Source organism: Protopterus annectens, chromosome 17.part0, assembly GCF_019279795.1.
Source record: "Protopterus annectens isolate FY-2018-M chromosome 17.part0, PAN1.0, whole genome shotgun sequence".
Lineage (NCBI taxonomy): Eukaryota > Metazoa > Chordata > Ceratodontiformes > Protopteridae > Protopterus > Protopterus annectens.
The window spans coordinates 40,488,696-40,514,925 of NC_056751.1; the positions used below are offsets into that span (position 1 = coordinate 40,488,696).

Consider the following 26,230-nt stretch of genomic DNA (forward strand, 5'->3'; position numbering starts at 1 on the left):
TACAGTTAAAGGCCTATGCTGAGGCAAAAGTAAGAAATCCCTAAGCGTCTTTTTCGAATCAGAAAAATCCTGGCTTTCCCAGTGGAAATGCTCCCTTAGAGTGTGCAAGGTTTCACCAAACGAAAAATCCTTAGGAGGGTAAGCAGAGGGAATAGAGTCCTTTGCATCAGAATCCTCATAAGTAGATAAGGGTAAATCGAGATCATCAGAAGAATCAGAAAAATCAGAATCCTGGTCAGAAAATTCATAAACAATTTCAGTCCTAGGTCTCTTACAAGAGGGTGGTTGGCTTCCCCTGATTAAAGTTATAAGATCTTCAGCCAACATTATCATTTGTTTTTTAGGCAGAGGCCTGCAGCCTGGGCGTCAGTTTTTTAGGCATGGTTCAAAGTTTAGGCCTTAAAGAAGAAGGAGGCATTGGTTTAATATGCAAGTCTGTACGGCTGAATACACTCTCAGAAGCCGGTGCCTGTACAGTGGCTCCGGACCCATCCAAGGTAGAGACATCCGCAGGTTCCACAGTTGAAGCATCTTGCGGCATACCGAACTCCGAATGGGTCTCAGTAGAGGCCTGCGAATCAGAAGTAGCGGGTATCAGGCTGCGAAAGTGCCTCACTGAGTACCGGCGAACTGGCGACTGGCTTAGGAGAAGCGGCGGCAGCTTTGGACCTAGCCGGCCTGTCTCTGTCTTTATCTTTGCATTTTTTCAGAATTCCGGTAGTCAGATGGCTTACTGACAACATTTCTGGATAATTGAACTGAGAACCCAAATATTTAGATGCGACAATATACCAACGACAGACAGTGCGTTGATTAATTAAAGCACAAAACCAACAGCAAGGTACGTTGTGGTCAGGGCCTACGCAAGGAATACGGTACGAATGTAAATCTTTGTGAGGTATTTGCTTTCCACATGAAATGCAATTATTAACTTTTACTGACATTGGTAAGGAGCAAGAAAAAGGTTCGCCAATGGGGTAGTTAGCTTTAGTTGAAGACTTCGGTTCTGAAACTCGAAAATGAAATTTTCAGGAGTCGGCCGACCGGCACTTGAGAACTGCTTCTGCTTCGGGCACCACACGGCAAGAATGACTGATGTAATGGCATTGGCTGCATGTTTTATACCCCCTGACAACCTAATGTAATGGAAGAAGGGACAGCAACCGACGCAGGATCCAAGACTTTGTTAATCAGGCCAACTGAGGGCTACTGCAAGCAGATAACCCAAATGTGATGACGGCAACAGTGAAACACGAAGAACATCTGAACTGAATAACGGCAAACGAGATCTGGGGTTAAAGGGCAACAGGGCTTCATGGGAGAGGAAGAAGCTAGAGCCTTGGGTCCGTCTGTTGTATGTTGTCAGCTCAGATCCGATATCGGACCCTAGACCCTATGGTGATAAATAATGACATGGATAACATCAGAACTTTGTGTTATACTTCAGAACAAACATGGCATATATTAATTTGACAACTTAAATGTCTTGCTATGAGCCTTCATGTGTGGCTTAACAGTTGTGTGTGTTGCTTGGTTGTTGGGATACTTGGAGAAACATGAACATTATAATATAAAACTTATGAACCGCATGTAATACCTCTTTCACTAGACAGACACTGGGTATCAATGCAGATGTGTCGCCACTGTGTTAACAGACATTATGTAGCACTGTTTCGGAATTATTAAGCTAAATGTGAACACGCAATATTAAAAGCATTAAGTGCCACTAGGATGATCCTACAGAAATGCCTGAAGGTGTCAATAAGATTTATCTAGTGCCTTCCTTGTCAGCAGTCTGAACTACAGATCCCAATCAGGCCAGCAACATACTATTTCCAAATTTTGTGCTCACCTGTACAAAAACTTTCTGCAGAAGAGCTCTACGCTCTTCTAGAGGTAGCTCTGTCTGTGCTCCTCCAGGTACCTCAGGCACATGTGGAAGATCAAAGAAGAGATACAGACATTTAACAAGCGTGGAAGGCACGGACATTGTTGTCATGTAGTCCACTGTTTTCTGCAAAACAAAATTACTCATGTCAACAGCACAGCCATTTCACTGCTTTGCATACCACTGCTAACAAATCTGCTACCTAGAAGTAGTTCATTATGGAGAAAGTCTTCATACCCAGTCTCGCACTGACTACACAAAGGAAATGAAAAAATACACAAAGTCAGAAGCTTTTTACTCTATATTACAAAAGTACTAAGCAGTTTCAACAGCACTGTGTGCATTTAATGCAAAGTGAAGGTCCACTTTTAACACAAGTTCTGCTTATAAGTAAAATCATCACAGAATGCACATTAAGTGACATAAAATATTCTAAACATTTGAGCTACAACTCTATTTAATTAAATTTAGGTCCTCATGGTCAAAGGAAGAGGCAGTTTCACCATAAATACATCCACTGAATCTATGGACTTACTTTTATTCAACTGGTTAAAAACAGGTATAAGACTTTGACGCTGGAGACAGAAATTAAGAAAGAACAGTTGTGTAAAATCTTACCATAACCACAGACGTCTTTCTCTTCTGTGTTGCAGTATTCTTACCATGTGAGAATTCCTCCGCCCAAGTGACCCCATGTCCAGCCAGCATACAACAGCTTTTAGCTACTGCAAGACAGGTGGGATGTCGCACACATGCCCTGCCATTGTCAGCCATAAAAGGACATCAGCGTGTACAATCCTCAGAACTTCAATGTCTCAGAAGGATCACCAGACCTAAGGAGCAATAATATGCCACCTAAGGAAAGAAAAACAAGACACTGAGAGGAAGGAGGGAGGGACAGAATACTGCAACATAGAAGAGAAGGACATCTATGGTTATGGTAAGACTTTGCACAACTATTCTATGTCCTTTTATTCAGTGTTGCAGTATTCTTTACATGTGGGAGATTACCAAAGCTTAGTAAGAACTGTGAGAGGAGGAAGGAGCAGAGGAGCTTTCAGCAAAGCCATGGAGAATAGCTCTGGCAAACCCTGCTCTAGATCTAGAAATGCTGTCCAACTTGTAATGTTTGGTGAAAGTATGCACAGAAGACCATGTATCAGCCTCTAAAATGGTGTTAATATCCAGACCTTTAAAGAATGCACCACAAAAAGTCACAGACCTAGTGGACTGAGCCTTAATAGGAGCAGGAAGAGTCTTACCATGAAACCGTAGCAAAACAAAATTGTCCTAGAAATCCAAGAGGAGATTGTCTGTTTAGAGACAGGCAAACCCAGAGCCCATGGATGAAAAGAAACAAATAGCTGATCAGACTTTCTGCTAGATTTTATTTGGATAAGACTAAGGCTAAGTTGTCTATGTTAGGGTGTATAAGATCCTCTCAATGGAGGAGAGAAGAGAAGAAGGTGGGCAACTGAATAGATTAAGAGACAACTCATTCACCGCCTTGGGCATAAAAGGATTGGTAAGCAAAGGGACCCTTCTCCTTGTGGAAAACCAGGAAAGGTGGAAAAGCCATCAAAGTTTGAATCTCAGAAACTCTCCAAGCAGAGGTTAAAGCTAACAAAAGAACTGTTTTCCAAGTACAAAACTGAGGCTGCAGGTTCAAAAGGAGCCACAGTAAGCTTCTCTAACACATAATTCAAATCCCAAGGAGGTGGGACTGGTTTCCTGGGAGGCTTAATAAGAAGGATGCCTTTAAGAAAAATTTTTTTCCAATCTGGAAGCCACAGGTGGAGATAATGGCAGACACGCAGAAATGGCTGATAAGTGAACTTTCACTGATGAGTAAGCCAAACTACTCTTAAATAACTTACACAAGAAAGAACGAACCACTGGATCATCCACTGAAAATGGATCCAGACTTTGTGAATGACACCAAAATGAAAATCTCTTCCATTTGGATAAGTAAGATTTTCTAGTACTGGGCTTCTTGGCCTCCTGCAGAACCCTAAGCACATCCTCTGAAAAAAAAGGTGTCTGAAAGGAATCAAAAGTTAATCACCCACAGAGTCAGTTGTAAGGTTAATAAATGTGGATGAAGCACTGATCCCCTTGCCCTGTGTGAGCAGGTCCGCTCTGTGAGGTAACCTGTGACGACTGGCCTTGGCTAAATGTAGAAGAAGGAACCAATGTTGTCCTGGCTGAAAGGGAGTCACCAGCAAGATTTTTGGTTTGTCCTGCTGAATTTGCAGCAGGATTTTTTGAATGAGAGGAAGGGGAGGGTGCATAAAGAAACATCTCCTTCCATGAAAAAGATAGGGCATCCACCTTCCAAGCCAGATGATGTGGGACTCTGGCACAAAATACAGGAAGCTGTCTTTTCAGAGGGGAGGTAAACCGATCCAGAAGAGGAGTACTCCACCAACGGACGAAGTCCAGAAACACACCCCTGTGAAGCATCCATTCATGGGACTGAGTCATGGATCTGTTTAATGTGTCTGCCACAATGCTTTGAGTGAATGGGATGTAAACCGTTTGAAGAGTCACCTTATACTGAACTGCCAAAATCCCATGCCAAGACAGCTACTGTGCAAAGAAGGTAAGACTTTGTCCTCCTACTGCTTGTTGACATACCAGAGAACTGTGGTGTTGTCCGTAAACACTTTCAAAGGACTTGGTTGAAAGAGAGGATGAAGAGCCTGCAGGGCTAGAATAAGAACCCTTATCTCATTGATGTTGATATGCTCTTTCCTTTTTGAATGAGACCAAAGACCCTGTACTTTCTTTGATGCAAAGGTTGCCCCTCAACCTATGCTTGAGGCATCCGTGAACAACTCTTCAGTAGGCTGGGCAAATGAAAAAGTATTTAGATTCAGAGTAAACTGTTGAATCCACCAAAGAAGCTCGGATTTTAGGCATGGGAAAAGAGGGATCACAAACTCTAGAGGGTGGGCATGCTGCATCCAAAACGATTTCATAGGTATCACAAAAATTTCCTCATGTGGAGTTTTGCAAGAGGCAGCATGGGTATTGTGGATGCCATTAAACCTAGAAGTCTCAGAAACTCTCTGGCTGTAAGGGAGGAGAGAGGCAGAAGGTTTTTGAAGGAAGGGAGGGACATAATTTTTTCTGTTGGAAGAAAAGCGATCATAATGTTTGTTCTGAACATGCACCTTACAAAGATGTGATCTTGTGACTGGGACAGGGAAGATTTTTTGAAATTTATGCTGAACCCCAGACTTTGTAGGAAAAGGATGGCAAACTGCAGACTTTGAGTCAACTGTTGAAATCTTGACGGTCATTTCCCTTCTTTTGCAAGAACTTTAAGTCTGCAGCTGCAAAACCAAAAACAGCAGATTTATCTAGATGAGCATCCAACAAATTTGCTTTTATGTCTGGCAAAGGCTGAAGCCTCAACCAAGAGTGCCCTCTAAGTACAGAACCAGATGCAGCTGCTCTGGAGGATGCCTCAACAGCATCATAACTGCATTTAATTAAATGCCTAGCCACTTGAGATGAAGCTACTAAAAAAAACATAACTTAATTTTTAAGGTCATAATCTGGAAGTTGAGAAAGAGCTTGACAGGCCTGAGAAAGTAGGTCCAATGAATAGATGGACATGTGGGTTTGGTAATTCATAGCTCTGATGGCCAAAGTGGAGAAAGTATAAACTTTCTTATCAAGTCTTTTGAAAATGTTACTCTCTTTATCAGAAGGAAATAGTTTTGAGGAAGGAGACAGCCTAAAAGATCTGTCTGAAGCAACTGAAACAATAGTTGGATCAGCTGAAGGACACTTGCACAGGAATTTTCAGTCATCATGCACCTTGTAGAACCTGGCTGGCCTTTTTGAAGCAGGAGCCTGTTAATCAGAGGCCTTAGAGCCTTAGAAGAGGATGTCTGGTGAAGGTGTGCACAGAGGACCAGGTAGCTGCCTCCAGAATGGAGTTGGTGTCTACGCCTTTAAAAAAGGCCCCAGAGGAAGCCATGGCTCTTGTGGAATGGGCACGGACGTTGCCTGTCAGTGTCTTCCCATGGTGTAATAAAAGGAAATGGCCCTAGCAATCCAAGAAGAAATGGTCTGTTTTCCCACAGCTTTCCCCAGAGCCATAGGGTGGAAGGAAATAAACAGCTGATCTGATTTGAGTAAAGGCTTGGTCTTATGCAAATAGAATCGAAGTTTGCCATGGACATCTCGGGAGTGAAGGACTCTTTCACGGTCTTCCTGAGGATTTGGAAAGAAGGTGGATAGGTGAATAGCCTGATTCAGGGAGAGGTCATTCACCACCGTAGGGGGGTGAAAGAAAGATTAATCCTGAGGGTGACCCTGCCCATATGGAAAACTAGGAAGGGCGGTGTAGCCATAAGGGATTGGAGCTCTGAGACCCTCTTGGCTGATGTCAGAGCTACTAGCAGTACTGTTTTCCACGTGCAAAATTTGAAGTCAACCTTGCCAGCTGGTTCGAAGGGTGGCAGAGTGAGTACTTCTAGCACATAGTTAAGGTCCCAGAAAAAGGAGGAGTCGGTTTTCTGGGGGATCTTAAGTGTAAAACACCCTTTAGAAATAGCTTGGCTGGAAGCCTGGATGCTAGCAGAGGTGCCATAGGCAAGTAGGCAGACAGGTGTGCTTTTAAGGATGAGTAAGACAAGCCCGTCTTCGGGAGTTCACACAGGTAGGACAGAATCAGAGGCAGGTTGCTGTCCAGCGGCTCCATCTGTCTTTTGTGACACCAGATAGAAAACCTTCTCCATTTAGAAACATAAGATTTCCTTGTGTTGGGTTTCCTGGCCTCCTGCAGGACTGACAGCACATCCTCATTGTACAGGTGTCTGAAGGGAATTAGAATCCTATCAGCCACAGGGAGAGGTGCAGGGATCGCCACTGTGTGTGAATCTGTGTCCCCTTGTGCTGTGTGAGTAGATCCACTGAGGGGGTTACTTGTGGTGATTGCCCTTGGAGAGATGAAGTAGGGGGAACCAGTGCTGGCTTGGCCAGTAGGGACTCACCAACAAGATTTTTGGTGAGTCCTGCTGAATTTTCAGTAGGACTCTTTGGATCGGGGGGGGGGGGGGCGTAGAGGAATTTCCCCTTCCAAGACATTAAGAAGGCATCAGTTTGCAGTGGCTTTGGGCCATGAGTTCTGGAGTTGCCTGTTTGTGGAAGAGGTGAACAGGTCTATCGGTGAGATACCCCATCTGTGGATCAGCTCTAGGAATACATCTCTTGACAGCATCCATTCGTGACTGTCTGAGGTGGTTATGCTTAGAGAGTCTGCCTGACAATTGTGTTGGGATTGGATGTAGGCTGCTTGGAGGGAGATCCCCTGGGAGGCTGGCAGATCCCATATCTGTAGAGCTAGTCTGCTGAGGACTTCATTCCTCCTTGCTTGTTCAGGTACCACATCCCTGTGATGTTGTCTGTAAAAACATTTAGTATGCCCTGTCTAAGGAAAGGCTAGAAGGCCTGCAGGGCAAAAAGTACGGCTGACATTTCCTTGATGTTGATGTGCCAGTGTTTGAATTTGTCTGTCCACAAACTTTGCACCATTCTTGTGTTCAGAGTTGCCCCTAGCCCAGATCTGACACGTCTGTGTGCATGATCTGGGATGGGGCGGGCACTTGCAGGGGAAGGCCTGGGTTTTGGGCAACCTCAGCCAGCCATCACTTCAGTTCTTGGTGGAGGCAGGGGAGGAGTGGGATCCTGAACTTGAGGGGGTGTCAGTGCTGGGTCCATGCAGAGTGTAGATTCTATTGCATTTTCCTCATGTGTAACCTTGCCAGGGGTATTTCCTCGCAGTCAGGGTGGGTGAGAGGAGGGCAGACTGTAGATGGTGGGTCAGGGAAAGCACTTTTTCCTCCGGTAGGAAGGCCATCCTGAGGGCTGTCTTCCTAGGATGCAGAATCATGACAATGTCTTGTGTAAGATTCAGTTGGGATTTGGGGAAGTTTATGAGGAACCCTAGAGACTGCAGCAGGTGCAGGAGCTCCTTTGTGTGGGTGAGGAAAGCTTGTTAGTCTGCTGCTTAAAAGGGAAGGTCGTCTAGGTATAGGAAGATTTGCATGCCCCTTGTCCTGCAGTAAGCAATGACTCGGGCTAGGCATTTTGTAAATACCCTTGGTGCAGTGGAGAGTCCAAAAGTCAAGGTACAGAACTGAAAATGAGAGGAGCCTGCTTTGAATCTGAGGAATTTCCTGCAGGATTTTTTATGGGAATGTGCAAATAGGCCTCCTTGATGTCCAGGGTCACCATAAAGGCCTGAGGAAGGATGAGGGGAAAGAGAATGGGTAGCATTATCATCCTGAAGAAGGGGACTTTCAAGAAGAGGTTGAGACGGGAAAGGTCTAGGATGAGTCTCCATGGTCCTTTCATCCTGGGCACCAAAAAAATTCTGGAATAGAAGCATTTCCCTCGAGCCGAGGGTGAGGGGAGACTAGTTCTATGGTGCCTTGGAGTAACAGGTTGTTTAGGACCTCGGGTAGGAGGGACCTCTGAGAAAGGGGGGGGATAGGTAGTCTTGGAGGAGGAGAGATCTAAGACATGAAGTAACCCTCCCTCAGGACTCTCAAAAGCCATTTGTCAGATGTGACCAGGGCCCATGCAGGGAGGCAGTGAGAGAGATGGGAAGATAGAGGTATGGAGGCAGGAGGTGGAGGGAGGAAGGAAGGGAGGCAGCCAGTCAGACACTGCCTGCCCTTTCTGGAAATGGAGGTCTCTGGGCAGTGGCCTGAGTCCTAGGCTGAGTAGACTGTCTTTTGTGGGGTCTTCTAGACTTGGAGGGGGCAGAGGTACTTGAAGTCTTTCTTATGAATTGTGTCTTGGCTAGGCAGTTCCTCTGGAATTTTGGGACTGGAGAGACAAGGAGATGCTTTAGGTCTTGGAGTTCTTTCCCTTTTTGTTGGAGTGACTTGAAAAGGTCAGCCACCTTGGTGCCAAAAATGGGCAGAGTGATCCAAGGGTGCATCCAAGAGTTTGGCCTTGAAGTCATTCGGGAGGGGCTGTAAACGCAGCCAAAAGTATCTCCTCAACACAGTAGCAAATGCTGCTGACCTGGCAGAGGCCTCCGCAGCTTCATACTCACACGTGAGTGTGTGTTTATTAACTTGGGAGAGCAGCCCGAGCAAGGAAGATAGGGATGCCTTTGCAGTACAGTCAGGCATATCATTGAGTTCTTTGGAGGCATTGTCTAGTAAGGCCAAGGACTATTTAGCCATGTGTGACTGGTAATTCGTAGCCCTAAAAGCTAGGGTATCAAAAGTGTACATCTTCTTTCCCCACCTTTCCATGGACTTTGCTGTCTTTAACTGCAGGCAGGACAGTGGTAGTAGGGACAAGTTTGGTTGCCCTATCAGTAGCAATAGGAATAGTAGCTGGGTCTGCTAGAGAGCGCTTGAATAGGAATTTCTCTGCATCAGGTACCCTATATAATCTGTCTGCCCTTCTAAGGGCAGGTGGCTGGGAATCTGGATTCATGCATGCTGCAGCAAAAGCATCCAAGAAGGCAGGCTGGACAGGTGGAATAGGAGCAGGGTTAGGAGATTCCATCTGGATCAAGTCATAGAATCTTTTTTGAGCCTCAGACATGTCTGAGCATTCCCACTTAAAGTGTTCTCTCATAAGACTGACTGTGTCCCCAAAAGTAAGATCTTCCACAGGGGAGTCAGGTTCTGCAGAGTCTTCTTATGGGGAACCATACCCCAGAGAGGAAGAAAACTGTAAACAGTAGGACAAGGAATCTTCTGAGGAGTCCGACATTTCCTCCTCTGCAGGTTGGCTAGGAGTACTCTCAGGCAGGAGAGTCCTGGGACTAAGAAGAGGTGGAGCAGCAAGAGGAAGGTCTGCAGTAGGCCTAAGGGCCAGGAAGGCATTGTAGAGGCTTTGGTTGAAGGCCAGCCAGTCAGACAAAGGCCTCTGGAGTTGGTGGAATATGTCTCGTCTTTTGCTTTTTCTTGGTAGGCCTAGCCGGCATCTGGCTGGTGGTAGGCCTGGTAGTCATAGTAAGAATGGCGGAGGCCTGGTCCGAATTGCCCATCCCAGTTACTGGTTCCCCCCTGGCGTCTGAATCAGGCACTAGGATATTCTCCCCGGACATGTTATCTGCTCTGGATTGTGAGGCCTACTGATAGGTACCTGATTAATCTGAAGTGGCGGATGCCGGTTCCTCGGCCAAGCTGAAGATGGCTACAGGCTGAGAATCGGCAGAGGGAGGTGCAGTGGAAGTAGACAGCCGCATGGGCTTGGTCCTCTTCCTGGGTGGTTCGGATAAGGTGTCGGGGGTGGCTTCCATATCGAGAGCGATTTGTCTGAGGTGCTGGTTTTCAAAGTATAAAAGTCAAGGGCCTGAAGTCAGCAGCGAAGGGTCTTAGGGGCGAACAACTTACAGATAGCACAGTTTTTATAATCGTGATCCCTGCCCAAACAAAAGAGGCAGTGGTCGTGGATGTCTTTGTGGGGAATTTGGTGACCAGAGTTGCACTTGCTCTTACAAGACATTAACAGACTACAGTACTACAAAAAGGACTGAAGAAAATCCCCAACGGGGTACTTATCTTGATGCGAAACTGATCAGACATCCGCGAGTAGCAGGAACACCTGGCGTACAGCTGGTGGCCAAAAAGTTCTGAGGGCTGGTGCACGTAGATGTCACATTTATGGCCCACGTACCTGCCAACACATCATATGTCTGACGCACCATCAGGGACTGGAAAAGCTTTGGAAACCTGGCCGGACAAGCTGATAGGAAGAAGGGTAAACCCACTAGTGAATACTGCAACATTGGAATAGAAGAACATTACCTGTTTCCTAACCCTTTTAAGAAGGGAGGATGTCTAAGAAGAAAGAGAAACAGCAAAGGAAGGCTTCAAAGCCATCAAAGCCTTAATCAGCTCCTGCGAAAAAATATCCTAATCAGACTATAGAAAAGAAGAGGCTTGAGAGTGTTTGGTTTTCTGTTTTTTCTTAACATGCATTTCAGCATGACGAGTAGTGGAAGAACCCGACATAGGCCTGACTTAGTGAACAGATTCCAGAATCTGTTCCCTAACTGGAGTAATAGGTACGGCCCTGGGACCCTCAAGCATAATGATCCGTGATTCCCCTTGTCTGTCTGAACTGGATATCTGCACTGCCTCTGAGCACATGCCAAGGTCCGACTCCTTAAAAGCTTCTGATGAGGTACCCACCGAGGAACCGGACCCAACCTCCAAATGTAACACCAGGTGTTCACTAACTTCAAGGGATACATTGGTGCAAAGAGGTTTAGCCAAAGAGGATCCAGGCCTAGGCTTACTGCCTTTCCTCTCCAAAATCAGCTCAGTCGAAGGACTCACAGAACCCTCCATAATGTCCTTAGCCATATGTTTAAGTCACTGATTCTCTAAATAAAGATTCAAAGATGAAAGTTGGATACGCAAAGTTTTTGGGACAAAGGCCTGACAGATGGAACAAGAGCGATGGTGGTGATTGGGGCCTAAGCAGAAAAGACAAACACTGTGCCTGTCCTTTTATGGAATCTCCCTTCTACACTTACACTTGTCCTTCCTGGATGACATGAACTAAGCACAATAAATCCTCAGTGGGACACTTATCTGAAAGCTGTTAGTAACCAACGGAATTGGGCAGCAGACCGACATACGAGTCAAGCATTCCGAATGGTGGCAGAAAAGTTCTGAGGATTGTACATGTGGACGTCATTTTATGGCTGATGTTGACAGTGCATACATGCCATGCCCACGTACCTTGCAGTAGCTAAAAGCTGCTGTACGCTGGCAGGACGTCGGGTAGCTTGGGCGAAGGACTTCTCACATGTAAAGAATACTACAACACTGAACAGAAGGACACCCACAGTAACAAAATAACGCAGGAGGCAGACACTAAGCGAATGCTGAATTTATTTTTATAACATTAGCGCCAAATAGACCATCTTCAACATATACAATGTCTTCATCAATACAAAATGCTAGCTGGGAATTCCACAATTTCTAAAGATAAAAGGTTATATGACACCTTATGCTGACATGCACTTCTACATTTTACTTCAGAAAAAAAAAACTTTTTTATAAGTCAAAACAGTCTAACTCCATAAGGATTTTCAGCAAGACACAATTAAAATTATATTAATAATAAAGCCCTTAGAAAATGAAGAATAAAAAAGAAATACTAAATAAATGGCATGGCTTTTGCTAACTTTCAGCAACTTGAATTGGAAAAGGTACCTGACTGACTGCAAAGGTTTGTTTTTCTTCTCCAGACTTTAATGACAACCTTCATCAGGGGATCCAAAGCAGAGGTCATGAGTTTTGATTTCACATGGTCTTACAGGGGCTGTCATCTAGACAAGTCACCGAATCACTAACCCTGTAGCTGCTACACTGCAAGATGCATCTATAAGATCCTATACACATTTTTTTGGGAGTGCTTAGCAATCTGGGCTGAAGAGTCTAAAACCTCAAGCATCTGCTGCTTCAGATGCTTATCCAAGATCCCCTCAGCTTTGGTCCTCATCTTTTCCAGCATGGTTTACTACTAAACAAGTCTGTGAATTTTACAACTTAAGGCTCTGATGGACAGGGAAGCATATTGTTTTTAAAAAATCTGTTGAGTAATCTACTCTTCCTGCTATTGGGAACAGGTTCCTGGATGAAAACGAAGAGGATACATTGTTGGAAACCAGAAACATCATTAATGAATCTGCTGACTGGCTCTTAAAGAACTCATCAAAACCCTTGACCCTACAAAAGTGGTCAGGTTTCCTAGACAGAAGGGAATCTGGTTCTGTTATTACACTGAAATACACATCCTACAAGGCATGTATGACTGGAAGAAAGAACAGCAGTGTTAGGAATTTAACATAAATGTAGATGGGGTACATACACTGACTGCTGAAAGCAAGGCAAGGTCAAAGAGTGATACGGGCTCAGTAGGGAGGTGAGAGAAAAGGTGGAAAGTCAATTAAATGGGAATCAACCCCAATCCAAGGGTTCAAGGAGAAAAAAGACTGGAAAGGTGGAAGAGAACCTGGACTGCAACAGAGAATGTCATCAAACATCTACATTTATGATTAAGTTCCTAATACAGACAAAGCAATAATGTACAGGGCTGCAGGAATAAAGAAAATGGAATTTAAGCCTTGTATGAAAATAAAGACAAATCCTGCTCTGGCCCTGAAGACAAGTAGATGCTACTAATAATGACAGAATGACAGACCCCATCCCCTGAAGGAATGTTGTGGTGGCAACAGTGGCTCTAGTTGAATGGGCTTTAACACATCTAGGAATAGGTTTCCTAAGATAACGCTGCAGCAACACACAAAGTGCAATCCATTTGGATAGAGTCTGTATGTTGATCTACCCTCCTTGCCGTTTGCCAGGGACACAAATAAATTGTTTTTCTAAAGTCCTTAGTCCCAAGTATATAACATCTAAGCTGCGTCTGTATATTCAGGGAAAGAAGAGTTTTCTCTCCCTTGTTTTGGGGTTGGGGAAAACAAGTAAATGAATGGCATGATTAAGGGACAACTATGTCAGAAAGTACAGTTGTGTAAAATCTTATCATAACAGTAGATGTCCTTCTCGTCACTGCTGCAGTACTCATAACATGAGGGATCACGTTCCACTGAGACCCGACATCCGGACAGTATATCAAAGCCCTTAAGTCACTAACAATACAACGTATGTCACATGTATACTCCCCATGCAAAGCACAGGAAATAAAGGTGACATCCAGATGCATCATCCTCAGAACCGAGAGCCCCAGGAGGAAACCCAGCCCTAAGATACAAGAGGGTAACCTACACATCTAGAGGGACAAAAGAGCAGGGGGAGGCAGGAGGGAGTGAATACTGGAACGGTAAAGAGAAGGACACCTACCGTTATGGTAACATTTTACAGAAATGTACTATGTCCTTCCTTATCGCTCCTGCAGTATTTATAACATAAGGGAGAGTGCAAACGTTCAGAAAGAAGAACTGGAGGAAGAAGGGCCAGTAAAGCCTTTTAAGAAGCCATGAAGAATGACCCCAGTAAAACCAGCTCTAGCCCTGGATAGGACATACAACTTGTAGTGCTTGGTAAAGGTATGCACCAAAGAACAGGTAGCTGCCTCAAGGATAGAATTAGTATCCAAACCCTTGAAAAAAGCACCAGAAGAAGCCACAGCCCTAATAGAGCGAGCTTTAACCACAGAAAGAAGGCTCTTGCCATGAAAATGACAACAAAAAGAAATGGCTTTAGAAATCTGAGAGGAAATAGCCTGCTTGGAAACTGCCAAACCTAATGATCTAGGATGAAAAGAAACAAAAAGATGATCACATTTTCGAAAAGCTTGAGTTTTGTCCAAATAAAATCTGAGTTGTCTAAGCACATCCAAATTATGCAATACCTTCTCACTAGCAGACTGCGGAGAAGGGAAAAAGTGGGCAAATGAATAGACTGATTAAGAGACTACACATTCACCACTTTGGGCATAAGAGAAGGACTGGTACAAAGAGAGACACTGCCCTTATGAAAATCTAAAAAAGGAGGAACAGCCATAAGGGCTTGAAGCTCAGGCACCCATATGGCAGAAGTAAGGACTAACAAAAGAACAGTCTTCCAAGAGCAATGCTATAAAGAAGCTAAAGCTGCAGGCTCAAAAGGAACCTCAGTCAATTTCTCCAAAACAAAATTAAGATCCTAGGAATGAGAGCAGGTTTCCTGGGAGGTCTAATATGAAGGACACCTTTAAGAAACCGTTTAGCCTCGAACCTACAGGCCAAAGGAGGAGCTAAAGACAGGGGTGGCATTTAACAGAAGAATATGCCAACCCAGCACTGAGCAATTCACACAAATAAGAGAGAACCTAAGGAACATCCACAGTAAAATGTCTTCCATTTGGACAAGTATGATTTCTTAACAGTGGGGTTTCTGGCCTCCTGCAGAACTCGAAGCACATCCTCAGAAAAAAAGGTGCCTATAAGGAATCAAAATCCTATCATCAACAGAGTCAGTTGAAAAGTGGACAGGTGGGGATGGATTAGAGATCCCTTGACTTGTGTGACAAGATCTACCCTGTGAGCTAACTTCTAATGACTGCACTTGGCTAAGTGCAGAAAAACAGGGAACTAATGCTGTCTGGGCCAAAAGGGAGTCACCAGCAAGATTTTGGGAGTATCCTGTTTTATCTTGCACAACACTTTTGTAATGAGGGAAAGGGAAGGCATAAAGAAACATCCCTGCCATGAAAAAGAGGTCCACCTTCCAGGCCAGAGGACGTGGAATCCTGGCACAAAATAAAGGAAGTTGCCTGTTCAGAGGAGAGGCAGAAATCTACTTGAGAAATTTCCCACTGGTGGATAATGTCCAGAAACACATCCTTGTGAAGCATCCATTCGTGAGACTGTATTATGGACCTGCTCAAGGAGCCCGCCATAAAATTCTGACTTGAAGGAATGCACACGGTCTAAAGTGTGACTTGGTACTGAATCACTTATTCCTGAACCTGGAGTGCCAATCTCAAGGAAGATAGGAACTTGACTCCCTTTGTTTGCTGAAGTACCACATCACTGTGGTTTTGTCTGTAAAGAGCTTTAGAGGCCCCGGAGAAAACAGGATGAAAAGCAGTGAAGGCCAACAGAAGAGCTCTCATCTCCCTGATACTGATGTGCTCCTTCTGCTGCCGAGGAGACCAAAGGCCTTGTATTTTTAGGTTTCCAAAGGAAGCCCCCAACCCTTGTCTGATGCATCTATCAACAGCTCCATACAGGGAAGCGGAGCTTGAAAGGGAAGCCCTGGATTCAAATTCAGATGGTGAATCTGCCACTGAAATTCCAACTTGAGACATGGAAGAAGAGGGATTGGAAAAGTACAGTTTTGTACCTACCATAAATGTAGATGTTCGAGTGTATACACTGCTGCAGTCATTACACTTGGGTTATCCTGCCGTCAGTCGGCCTGAGTTCCAAAGTCTTGGTCCGGTGTCGGTTGCTGTCGCCTCTTCCCTGACGTCAGTGTGATAGGGGTATATAAGATGCAGCCGATGCCATTTTCTTCAGTTTTTCTTGCCCCAAATGTCAGGTGCCCCCAAAAAGGTAGGTAATGTAAATTGCTAATAAAACATACATATGAAAAGCAATCAAAAAATTTCAGTTACCAGCAAATACTCCCCATAGGTAGTAAAGGGTGGAAGACTTAGGTATGTACCAGCAAGTAAGAGAGGAAGGAGGGAGGGTAACCTGGACTGCAGCAGTGTATACACTCAGACATCTACATTTATAGTAGGTTCAAAACTGTACTATGTTCATCGTGTTACACTGCTGCAGTCATTACACTTGGGTAGAATCCCACAGCTGAGGTAGGGTGGCTGGTTCTATAAGGCATTAGGGGTGGCTATAAGGCCCTGCAGCACAGCAGTGGCAATGCCAGCTCTTGATTTAGAGTAAAGAGGCAGATGGTAATGCTTGGTAAGTTGCTGCTTCCAAAATGTCCTTGGTAGGTACTCCTCTGAGGTAGACAGTTGAAGTGGCTGCTGCCCTGGTAGAATGAGACCTAATGCTGGTAGGTACAGGTTTCACATGGAGTGTATATCAGAAACTTATACAGTGTCCTATCCATTTTGGTCTGTTTTGAAATGGCTTTTCCCTGTGCTCCTGCAGCATATGCTACAAACAATTGCTCAGTTTTCCTGAAAGCTTTGGTTTTGTCCAAGTAGAAGCATAACTGCCTGTATATGTCCAAAGAATGCAGAAGTCTCTCCCCTTTATTCTGTGGGCTTGGATAAAAAGTTGGCAAGTGAACAGTTTGGTTTAGAGCCACACTTGATACCACATTTGGCATAAAAGTAGGGTTTGTTCTTAAAGACACCCTGTCTTGGTGGCAAATGATGAAAGGTTTCACTGCCATTAGTGCCTGTAATTCTGAAACTCTTTGTGCTGAGGTTATTGCCAGGAGCAGAGCAGTTTTACAAGAGACATTTTAAATCTGCTGAGTTAGCTGGCTCAAAAGGAGGTAAAGTTAATTTTTCTAACACGAAGTTGAGGTCCCAAGTTGGAGTTGGTGCTCTACGGGGCGGTCTTATGTTTTTAGCCCCATCTGAGGTACTGTTTTAGCAAAGAATTAGAAAAAATAGGTGGGTCCGTGTTGTAATGAGCAGAGATGGCAGAGACGTGGATCTTGATGGATGAAAAGCAGAGGCCTTTGTCCAGCATCTCAGTTAAATATTGTAGTATCTGAGGAATATTTGGGACAAGAGGGTCAAGGCTGTGAGCCTGGTTCCATGCACAGAGTCTCTTCCATTTATCCGAATAGGCTTTCCTGGTGCTAGGCCTTCTGGCCTCCAGAATGACATCCATAACAGCTTTGGAGAGAGGCACTGCTTGCTTGACTAAGGAATCTGCCATGCAGCCAGGTTTAAAGTCTTTAGCTGACTGTGAAGTATCTGATTGTTGTGCTGAGTCAGAAGATGTGGGATTTGAGGCAAAATCCAGGGTGGACCTTGTGCTAAGTTCTTTAAGATTGGGTACCAGTGCTGGCGTGGCATCATCTTTGGCTTTTCTTGCCTGGCTTTTATGAGTACTTTTGGAAGGAGAGGTAGTGGTGGGAAAGCATATACTTGTAGGTTTTTCCAGCTGAATGAGAGGGCATCCACTTTCCAAGCTTGTGGATGGTAAGTCCTTGTGCAGAATTTATGCAGCTGGCAGTTCATTGGGGATGCAAACAGATCTATGTCTGGGCTCCACCATTTTTGTGTTATCATTCTGAATATTTGTGGATGTAATTTCCACTCCTGCGGATCCATGATGTTTTTGCTTAAGTCGTCTGCCAGTGTGTTTTTCTCTCATGGCAGGAATTGTGCTTGCAGATGAACTTGATAGGTTAGAGCTGTGTTCCACAAGGTCATGGCTTGTCATAAGAATGAGTGCCCCCTTGCTTGTTTATGTACCACATAACTGTGGTGTTGTCTGTCTTTAGTAGTAGTTGTCCTGGATGCAGAAGGTCCTTGAAAGCTATAAGAGCATTTTGTACAGCTAGCATCTCTTTTTGATTGATTTGATTGATGTGAAGATGCCTTTGTTCTCAGGCCACTTGCCCTGAATACATTTTCCTGCCATGTGTGCTCCCCAGGCATAATCCGATGCATCTGTAGTCCGTGTCTGCCTGGCTGTGGGTTGAGTGAAAGGCTGTCCCTTGTTGAGGTGACATGCTTGAGCCCACCATTGAAACTCCTGTTGAAGGCAAGGAATTAGTGGTATTACTGTTTCCAAACTTTGACAGTGTTGAGACCAGACACTCTTTAGGTACCAGTGTAGTTTCCTCATATGCAGTCTGGCATATGGAATTAGTAATATGCAAGATGCCATGTAACCCAAGGCCTGCAGAATTTTTCTTGCAGGGAGTTGGGTCTTTGTTGCCATCAATTTAAAATACTGAGTCAGTTGTCCTTGCTTGTCTAGCATGAGATAAGCCATCTGGGCTGTTGTATTCAAGCTGGCACCCAGGAATATTATCTCTTGTGAGGGCACTAGTTTTGACTTCTTTTCGTTTACTGTGTACCCTAGGCAATTTAACTTTTTTACAAACGCCAGATGCTTTAGAAGAATGTCCTTGCTCTCTGCTTGAATCAGGCAGTCGTCCAGGTACGGATAAATCTGAATTCCTTTCTGTATGCAAAATGCAATTACTGGTGCCAGGCACTTTGTGAAGACCCTGGGCGCAGTAGATAAGCCAAAGGGCAGTGCAGAGAATTGGTAGTGCATTGAACCAGCTATGAATCTGAGGTATCTTCTGCAGTTTTGTCTGATAGGGACATGCAGGTATGCCTCCTTGAGGTCCAAAGGTACTAGCCAAGCTTTCTTGCCCAGCATGGGAAGAAGCTGCTGTTGTGTCAACATTTTGAATTTTGGAACATCCAGGTAAGTGTTTAGAGAAGAAAGATCCAAAATGGGCCTCCAGGCTTTGTCCTTTCTGGGAACCAGAAAGAGTCTTGAGTAAAATCCTTGTCCTTACTCCTGTGTTGGTACCTTTTGAATAGCTCTCATGTCCATGAGTGCTGTAATTTGTCTTTGAGCCTCTGCCCATTGATTTGGTGGCATATTTGGCATTCCTTTTATCCTTGGCAGAGTGTGAAAGAGGAACCTGTAACCTTGAGATACAATGTTGAGAACCCATTTGTCTTTGGTGATCATATGCCAATTGTGACAGAAAAGTGCTAGTTTTCCTCCCAAGGGGGCTGCCAAGAGAGAACTGTTTGGCAGCTGTATTGGGAAGTCATTGGGGCTGTTTTTTGTAAGGTTGAGGCCTGTCTTCCCCTTCTTTCTGGGTTGATGCACTCCATTGTCGAGGCCTGTAAGGACCTTGTGGTTGACCTCTAACTCTTGGACATCTGTATCTGCCCCTTTGAGGTCTGTTTGTAACTGGAAAGGACCAATTCTTTGTTGGCCAATTTCTGCTAAATCGAGGAGGCTGAACCTGTAAGAAATCCTTCACCGTTTGCATAGATTTTGCCTTATCCTCCATTTTCTTTAATACCTCTTCTGCCTTAACTCCAAATAAAACATCCTGCTGCAAAGATGCATCCAATAATTTTGCTTTAACATGATCTGGTAACGTCTATTCTTTTAACCAAGTATGTCTTCTAATGACAGATCCTGTAACTGCTGCTCTACAGGAGGCCTCTAATGAATCAAAACCACATTGCAAAGTATGTTTTCCCACTGGTTCAGCTGCATGCAATAAATCTTGCATTTTTTTATAATTAGGAGGATCTGAGTTTGGAAGCATTTTTTGTTTCAACTGAGACATCAAATACTGCTGATATTTTAGCATGTGAAACTGGCAATTTAAGGCCTTCATTGCTAAAGTTGCAGATGTATACACTTTCTTCCCCTATCTGTCTAATGCTCTGGAATCTCTGTCAGAGGGGACTGGATTCTTTGCTGAGGAGGCCTTTACCCCTTTGGGGCCCTGAGAAATAGTTTCAGGGTCAGCAGCAGGGCTTTTATAAAGAAATTTGTGAGAGTCAGGGACTCTGTAGTATCTGTCTGGCTTAACTGGAGCAGGAGGCAGAGAATCAGGATTTAAACTGGATTCAGTATACACATCATCCACAATATCTAACACTGGCGGAATAGCAAGGCGTCTGTGTTGAGGTAATAAAAGGAAATCACTGAGCCTTTTCTTGGACTCTGAATAATCCTGGCCCTCCCAATGGAAATGCTCCCTCATGGTATGCAAGGTTTCCCCAAAGGAGTAGTCCTCTGGCAGAGAAGCTGAAGGAATTGATTCCTCAGCATCAGAATCCTCATAGGGGGTAAAGAGTATCCTAGGTCTGACTATGAATCTGAAAAGATGGATACTTGGTCAGATGAGTCATAGTCTGCATCCTGTCTAGGCCTTTTATCAGGAGGGGGATGGGACCCCCTGATCAGAGTGATTAAGTCTTCGGCCATTTTGAACATTTGTTTCTTAGGCATGGAGGCCTGCCCTGGTGAATGCTAAATTTGTTTCTTTGTTTTTAAAGGAGTTTTAGACTTAGCAGAAGATTTAATGGTTAACTGAGTAGGTCTGAAAACACCCTCTGAAGCTATGGGTTGCTCAGCTACTCCAGATCCCTCTGAAGGGTTAGTCTCGGTAGGCTGTAAATCTGGTGCATCCGAAGGCCCAGCCATCTCCAAGTGGGAGTCAGAGGCAGCCTGAGGTTCTAAAGAAGCGGTCGTCAGGGGCTGCGAAGGCGCCTCGCTGAAAACCGGAGAATCAGCGACTGGCCTAGAACAGGTTTTGTCGTCAGTTTTGGGCCTCGGATGCCTGTTCTTGCCTTTGCGCTTTTTGTGTATTCCAGTCGTCGGTAGTTCCAACGGCATGGTATAATTGAATTTTCTGCCAAAATAATGTCGGGCAAAATGAAACCAACATTTAATAGTGCGTTTGTTAAACCTAGCACAAAACTGACAACCTGTGACGTCGTGGTCTTGGCCAAGGCATGGGATACAATAAGAATGCTAATCCTTATGAGGTATTTGCTTCCCACAAGAAATACAATTATTAACTTTTACTGACATCGGTCTGAGGCAAGAAAAAGTTTCCCCAATGGGGTACTTAGCTTTGTAGAAGACTTCAGTTCTGGATTCGGAATGAAAATCTCAGGAGTCGGCTGACTGGCACTTGCTTTGGGCACCGCGTGGCAAGAAAGACGCATCGGCTGCATCTTATATACCCCTGTCGCACTGATATCAGAGAAGAGGCGACAGCAACCGATGCCAGACCAAGACTTTGGAACTCAGGCTGATTGAGGGACCGCCTGACGGCAGGATAACCCAAGTGTAATGACTGCAGCAGTGTAACACGATGAACATCTGTACAGGATGAGAATGCTGAAGCCAAACTGACTTTAGATACCACTGAAGCTTTCTCATGTGCAATCTGGTGAAGGGAAGCATAAGGATAGTGGATGCCATGAATCCCAGAGTCCTCAAATTCCCTGGCTGAAAACAAGGCCACAGGAAGAAGAGACTGAAAAAAGGAAATCAAGAGTCAAAGCCTTGGGATTAGGCAGGGATATTAGCATACGAACAGTCAGGATCCTGCTTCCCAGAAAAACATGATCCCACGACAGGGACAGGAATGATTTTTGAAAATTTCCACTGAACCCCATGCTTTGGAAAAGAGTGATGACCCCCTGCTGGTGCTGTAAAAGAATCTCTGGAGAGGAGGTTTGAATACCCAGGTCATCTAAATAAGGAAAGACTTGAATGCCTTTGATCCTGCAAAAAGGCAATCACAGGAGCTAGGCATTTGGTGAATACCCTTGGGACAGTAGAGAGAGAAATGAGCAAAGCAGAGAAAGTACAGTTGTGTACACTTACCATAAATGTAGATGTTCGAGTGTATTCACTGTTGCAGCCATCACACTTGGGTTATCTGCCTACAGGTAGTCCTCAGTTGGCCCGAATACCAGAGACTTAGTATTTCTGCGTCGGTTGCTGTTGCTCCAGGACTGACGTCAGGTCATCAGGGGGTATAAAAACAGGCAGCCAACGTCATTACATCAGTTTTTCTTGCCCCAAATGTCAGGAGCCCCCCAAATAGGGAGCTAAGCTATGGTGGGAAAAACACCACCAGTAAAAAGTAAATACCAATACCCCTGTAAGGGGTGAGTAATAGACACAGACAGGAGAGAGAGAGAAGAGGGTTGGAGGGAGGGAAACCAGGACTGCAACAGTGAATACACTCAAACATCTAGATTTATGGTAAGTGTACACAACTGTACTATGTTCTTCGTGTTTCACAGTTGCAGTCATCACACTTGGACTGATTCCCAAAGCTGAAGAAAGAGTGGAGGCAGTCAAGAATTGGGGCTGGCTAGTATGCCCTGCAGGACTGCTGTTGCAAAATCTAAAATCCGCCCTGGATTTGGAAAAGATTGGCAGGTGGTAATGCTTGGTGAAAGTGTGTACAGAACTCCAGGTAGCAGCTTCCAGAATGTCCCTGGTAGGGACTCCCCTGAGGAATGCTGTATAGTGGTAGAACTTGCCCTAGTGGAATGTGGTTCTGACCCCCTGAGGGGTTGGTTTCCCATGGTGCTTGTAGCACAAATTAATACAGTGTGTTATCCATTTGGAAATTGTTTGTTTCGAAATGGCCTTGCCCTCTGCCCCTGGTGCAAAGCTTACTAGTAACTGATCAGATTTCCTGAAGGGCTTAGTCCTATCAAGGTAGAATCTGAGCCGTCTGTGCACGTCCAAGGAGTGCAGGATCCTTTCCCCTTTATTTTGAAGATTAGGGAATAAGGCTGGCAAATGGACAGATTGGTTGAGAGCCACACTGGACACCACTTTAGGCATAAAGGAAGGGTTAGTCCTAAGGGAGACCCTGTCAGCATGGAAAATAATGAAGGGTTCCACAGCCATAAGTGCTTGTAGCTCAGACACTCTTCTAGATGAAGTGATGGCCAGAAGCAAAACTGTTTTTCAAGAACGGAATTTTAACTCTGCTGGACGCTGCAGGCTCAAAGGGGGTAGTGTGATATTTTCAAGTACAAAGTTAAGGCCCCAAGCAGGGGCGGGTGCTCTCCTTGGTGGCCTTAAGTTGTTTGCCCCTCTCAGGAACTGTTTGAAGAGAGGGTGAAAGAAGAGAGGTGGGCTCAGTGTTGTAATGAGCCAAGATGGCAGAGGCATGGATCTTAATGGAGGAGAAGGATAGACCTCTGTGGAGTAGATCTGCTAGGTAATCAAGCATTAGAGGTAAGGAGGCAGTGCTGTGCCCTCTCTTTAGATTGAATCCAAGAACAATACCTTTTCCACTTATCAGCACAGGATTTCCTTGTTCTGGGTCTTCTGGCTTCAAGAATGACGTCCAGCACCTGCATGCTTAGGCTGCTCACTGGGGGAGAATTCAAGGAATAAGCCAGGCTGCAAGATTCAGGGTTTGCAGTTGCGGATGCAAGATCTGTCCCTCCTGCTGAGTAAGGAGGGTTCGGATCTGGGGTAGGTGCCAGGGTGGCACCGGTGCCCGGCTGCGCAGGAGTGGGTACCAGTGCTGGCATGGTCAGTCTGGGGCAATCAGGATTGTCCTTGGTCTGTCCTGTCTTATCTTGAGTAATATTCTTCAGAGAAGAGGCTGAGGGGGGAATGCATAGATTGAGAGGCTTTTCCACTGGAAGGATAGGGCATCCATTTTCCAGGCCCTGCTGTGAGGTGTCCTGGTGCAGAATTTGCTGAGCAGGTGATTGCAGGGGGAGGCAAAGAGGTCCACCTCTGGGGTCCCCCATTTCTGGATTAGAAGGTTGAAGGTGCTGGGGTCTAATTGCCACTCGTTTGGGTCTAGGAGATTTTTGCTTACGTCATCTGTTTTGTTTACCTGGCAGGAATGAGCTTGCAGATGAATATGCATGTCCAAGGCCATGTTCCCACAGGGCCATGACTAGCCTGCAGAGTGGGTAAGGGTGGGAACCCCCTGCTTGCTGATGTACCACATAACTGTGCTGTTGTCTGTTTTTATTAGCAGGGGTCTTGGTGAGAGTAGGGATCTGAAAGCTGTTAGAGCGTGCTGAACAGCTAGCATCTCGTTTTGGTTGATGTGCAGATGAATTTGACTTGGGCTCCAGTGGCCCTGAATGCACTTGCCGTACAGTTGTGCCCCCCAGGCACAGTCTGATGAGTCTGTGGTTAGGGTCTGGGTGACGTGGGGTTGAGTAACGGGAAGTCCTTTGTTGTGGTTGCATGCTGCTGCCCACCAAAGAAACTCTGTCCTTAGACAAGGTATGACAATTTCCAGGTCCTGAGAATGTTGGCACCAAAGACTTTTTAAGTACCACTGAAGTTTCCTCATATGCAGTCTGGCATATGGAATTAGTAGGATGCAAGAAACTATGAACCCTAGGACCTGCAGGATTTTCCTTGCAGATAGCTGGATTTTGATGGCCATTTGAGTGAAGTAGCCTGTCAGACAGGCTTGTTTTTCTGGAGTAAGGAATGCCATCTGGGATGCTGTGTCCAAGCTTGCTCCCAGGAATACAATCTTTTGACTGGGGACTAGTTATGATTTCTTTTCGTTGATAGTGTACCCCAGGGAGGTTAGAAGGTTTTTTACAAATATCAGGTGCTGCAACAGCTGTTCCTGACTGTTTGTCTGAATCAGGCAATCGTCCAAGTACGAGTAAATTTAAATTTTTCTCTGTCTGCAATAGGCAATGGCTGGAGCCAGGCATTTTGTGAATACCCTGGGAGCACTGGATAAGCCAAAGGTAAATACAGAGAACTGATAATGCATCTCCATGCACTATTGAACTTGCACTCATTTGACATATTATGTCTTACAGAAACATGGTTAAAACCCTCTACTCATGACCAGGAAATAACCCCTCCTGGCTACAACATACTCAGATATGACCGTAAGAATAAGAAAGGTGGTGGTATAGCCATCTTCTATAAATCCAATCTCCAACTTATCATCCATAATGAACTTTCACTAACAGACCCCAAAGCTGAATCATTATCTAACCAAATTAATAATAACAAATCTATCTATCTAATTTGTATATATCTCCCCCCTGGTAAAAATACTCAAACTCTAGAAAACTTACTAAGCTCACTTTCCAACCAACAACACCAAGAAACAATAATACTTGGTGATTTTAATATTGACTGGATAACCTGTTCAAACCAACACCCAACTAACCATATTAATCTATATGGGTTCAGGCAAATATAACAATCACTAGAATCCATAAACAAAAGAAAAAAGAAACTCTGATTGGATCCTTATTAACAACCACCCTAGCAGTTACACTCCAGGAACCCTTCCTGATAATATTAGTGACCATATGCTTACATATGTCACAAGACAAAAAGTGAATATTCCACCTTCGAACATCAAAAAAAAGTTCTTTAACCCTGAAAATTTCATTACTGAATTACAAGCTTGTGATTGGTCACCACTAATTCACCTTGAACTAGATAAAGCAGTGACCTACTTTAATACAAACTTTCTTCAGATCTCATCATGCCTTTCACTCAACTAGAATAAGATCAAAGCTGCATAAACAAAACAAAAGAAAAATGATCCTCAGAAATAAAATCTGGGCCAAATGGAGATCTACTAAATGTCCATCTGATCATCTCCTCTTCAAACAATTACGAAATGCCACCAAAAACGATACTGTCAGAGATAAAAAGGAATATTATCTTCACCTACAACAAAGTAGTCAAAAAACCCCTCAAAAATTCTGGTTAAGCATCAATAAACTTCTTAAACCAGGACAGGCACCTACTCCTACCCCTACAGGCTTTCACCCTAACAATGCTACACAGATCCCTGATACCTTTAATAAGTATTTCACAGAAGCCATCCAATCCCTAGCTAACTCATTACCTACACCAACTGCATCCACACCTAATACCTCTGTACCCTCAACTAACAACTTTCAAATCCAACCCGTTGCTACATCTCTTATTTATAAGCTTAAGAAAGAATCTCACCCCATCTGCTGACCAACTCCCATCTGAATACCTACAAATAGCTGCTAAAGCTATCAATTATCCAGTCTCCATACTGATAAATAGGACAATAACTGAAGGAACAATCCCCACCTTATGGAAAATATCTCATATAATTCCCCTACATAAAGGAGGTTCATCAACTGAACTCTCAAATTTTAGATATATGCATTACTTTCCCCATTAGCCAAAATTATGGAAAGATGTATTCACAAACAAATTCTAAACTACCTTCTTCAAAACAAACTTCTAGCCGACTGTCAATATGGGTTTAGACCATTCCACAGCACAACAATTGCTCTCCTTTCCTTCTTTGACTCCATAAACAATAATAGAAACAATAATTGCTTCTCCTCAGCACTTTTTATAGATCTGTC

General features: G+C 44.5%; 1 protein-coding gene across 1 annotated transcript in view; it reads right to left on the minus strand.

Moving 5' to 3' along the window:
- The window catches only part of WDFY3 (WD repeat and FYVE domain containing 3), a 5,086,165-nt gene that overhangs the window by 4,061,173 nt on the left and 998,762 nt on the right, over window positions 1-26,230 (minus strand). The window contains exon 5 of the mRNA XM_044059488.1: window positions 1,853-2,014. Within this exon, the coding sequence (XP_043915423.1) occupies window positions 1,853-2,014 (162 nt within the window). The remainder of the gene's footprint in view (window positions 1-1,852; window positions 2,015-26,230) is intronic.